The sequence below is a fragment of the Impatiens glandulifera genome, unplaced genomic scaffold (genome assembly GCF_907164915.1).
Source record: "Impatiens glandulifera unplaced genomic scaffold, dImpGla2.1, whole genome shotgun sequence".
In the NCBI taxonomy this organism is placed as follows: domain Eukaryota; kingdom Viridiplantae; phylum Streptophyta; class Magnoliopsida; order Ericales; family Balsaminaceae; genus Impatiens; species Impatiens glandulifera.
This window is the reverse complement of record NW_025919605.1, coordinates 17,422-19,501: the sequence shown is the minus strand read 5'-3', so window position 1 is coordinate 19,501 and position 2,080 is coordinate 17,422. Positions and strand designations below refer to the sequence as shown.

The window sequence follows — 2,080 nt, the reverse complement described above, 5'->3', positions numbered from 1 at the left end:
TTTAAAATATAGAGAGATTTTGAATTCAATGTTCAAAAATATATTTGTAAACTCATTTTGGTTGAATTTTTTTTTTACTTTACATTTATTCTTTTGATTGGATTAGAAACTCGATTCTTAAAATTCTAAATATTTGCAAATCTAAGTATGAAAAAAATTCAAAAACTAAAAAATGTAAAATTAACTAGTAATACAGTTAAAATGGGAACTTTGAAGTAATAAAACATTTATAATACACAATTTATATTATCTAGTTTATATGAATCAAGAACATTTATTTTAAAAACATATTTAAAGTATTATCTATTTTGAATCTTAGTTTAACAAATTCAAATCCATGTCCATGGATGCTGAAAATTAATCTTTCAATTATTTTATTCTTTGACAAAAGAAAAAAAATGACAATCTTCTATAGAAACGGTCAAAATGATGTTCTTCCTAAAGGCAAGAGGCTAATTAAAACCTTACAGAAAAATTACTTCATTGTTTGACATTTTCACATAATAAGATATTAGATTAATTATTATTTAGCATGAACAATATAGTTTTTTCACTATTCATTAAAACTATATAGAATCAGTTATCAGATCTATGATTTTACATCTAATAATATATTTTTTTAAATATTTTCAGCTTTTGGCCATCTAGGGTTGTAAGCAAAACCAATCTGAATTGGTCTGAACCAAAAGTCAACCAAATCGAATAACTAAGAAGGATCTAGATCTAAATTATTTTTAAAAAAAATCACTGCATTGATTTCACTAGACACTTTATCTAACTTTTACCAATTTCTTCTCCATTATGTCTCAAACAAAATGAAATGTATACAACCAACAAGGTAACTTAGTGGTAAAAAATCAGTTTAAGAAATCAAAAACTCACGAGTTCGATTTTATCTGAAAGCGCTTTGAGTTTTAGCGGGGGAACCATGACGGTAGTGTGTCATGCTAGTTCTGAAATTTATTCTCCACCTGATTTACCTAACACAATATCTTCCCATGAATAAGAGTCGCAAGACTACGAAACATAACAAAACAGAATGAGTGAATACAATCAAAAGTAGAAGATTCGATCTAAACTGTAAGCTGATTAACTATTCATAAAAGAGTGCAGCACATTAAAAGACTTGATTTTGTTTATGTCCTGATAACAAATTAATAAATCTCAGTCTCTTGCATTCTCACGAGCTTGTTTTAGCTGTTGGATTCTTTCATTGAATCTATTATGAATGTTGAGCAGCCAAGCCTTTAACATTTCAGCATTCTCATCTGTGAGATATGTAACAGGAGCTTCTACAATTGATCTCAATCCTTCTCGGTTCATAGCATTTGTGACTAATGTCTCTTCCCTAGCCTCTTCTTCTTCCCTTAAATTCATCACCTTTGTAAGTTGGTCAGCTAGCTCTTTCACAACATTTCTAGTGGATGCCTCCAAAATTTGTGTTGCGGAGTCGGATGACGGCTCTTGATTATGTAAAAGTTTGCTGGCCACCGATTCCAAATTTGGAGAGGAGAGGTGAAACAAATTACCAGTAGGAGAGGTTACACACAAGACAAAATCGCCGCCGGTTAACATGTTGAGCTCACTTGCTGATTTGTAAATTCCACTCCGGCGTTTGGAAAAAGTTGTCATCAAGTCATTTTGCTTCTCGCGTCGTTTTGTCATATTTATTTTTTTGCGACCTTTGGTTTGTTTCTTGGTGTTGGAATTTCCCATGACTAGTGAATAATGTAATGTGAATAATGTAATGCTTTCTAAAGAAGAGATTTTTTTATAATTGTTTTATGTGTCATATGCATAGGTAATGAACATATTTATAATTTTAAAGATGTGAGAATTAAAAAAAATACAAAATTGTTTAAGCATGAAATAGAATATCACTAAATCCTATTTTGTAAATATAACTTTTATTTAATTAATCTTATTTTTATTTTTCACATTTTCTATAAAAAAAATATATTACCATGCATATTAAATCTAAGGAAATATAATATTATTATAATGTGATAAATTAGCATATTTAATCAAAAATATTACCATTTTCAATCAAATGAAATGTAATAATAATATAATATTAGTT

At 28.4% G+C, this 2,080-nt stretch overlaps 1 protein-coding gene across 1 annotated transcript; it reads right to left on the bottom strand.

Annotated features, from left to right (window-relative positions):
* Positions 1–1,164: 1,164 nt before the first annotated feature.
* LOC124918257 (agamous-like MADS-box protein AGL62) lies at positions 1,165–1,716 on the bottom strand. The gene has a single exon (XM_047458459.1). It carries the CDS (start codon positions 1,714–1,716, stop codon positions 1,165–1,167), a length of 552 nt encoding a protein of 183 aa, XP_047314415.1.
* Positions 1,717–2,080: the final 364 nt, after the last annotated feature.

Excerpts from the sequence above, each read along its gene's own strand:
- LOC124918257 (XM_047458459.1), bottom strand. The coding sequence starts at position 1,716 with ATGGGAAATTCCAACACCAAGAAACAAACCAAAGGTCGCAAAAAAATA.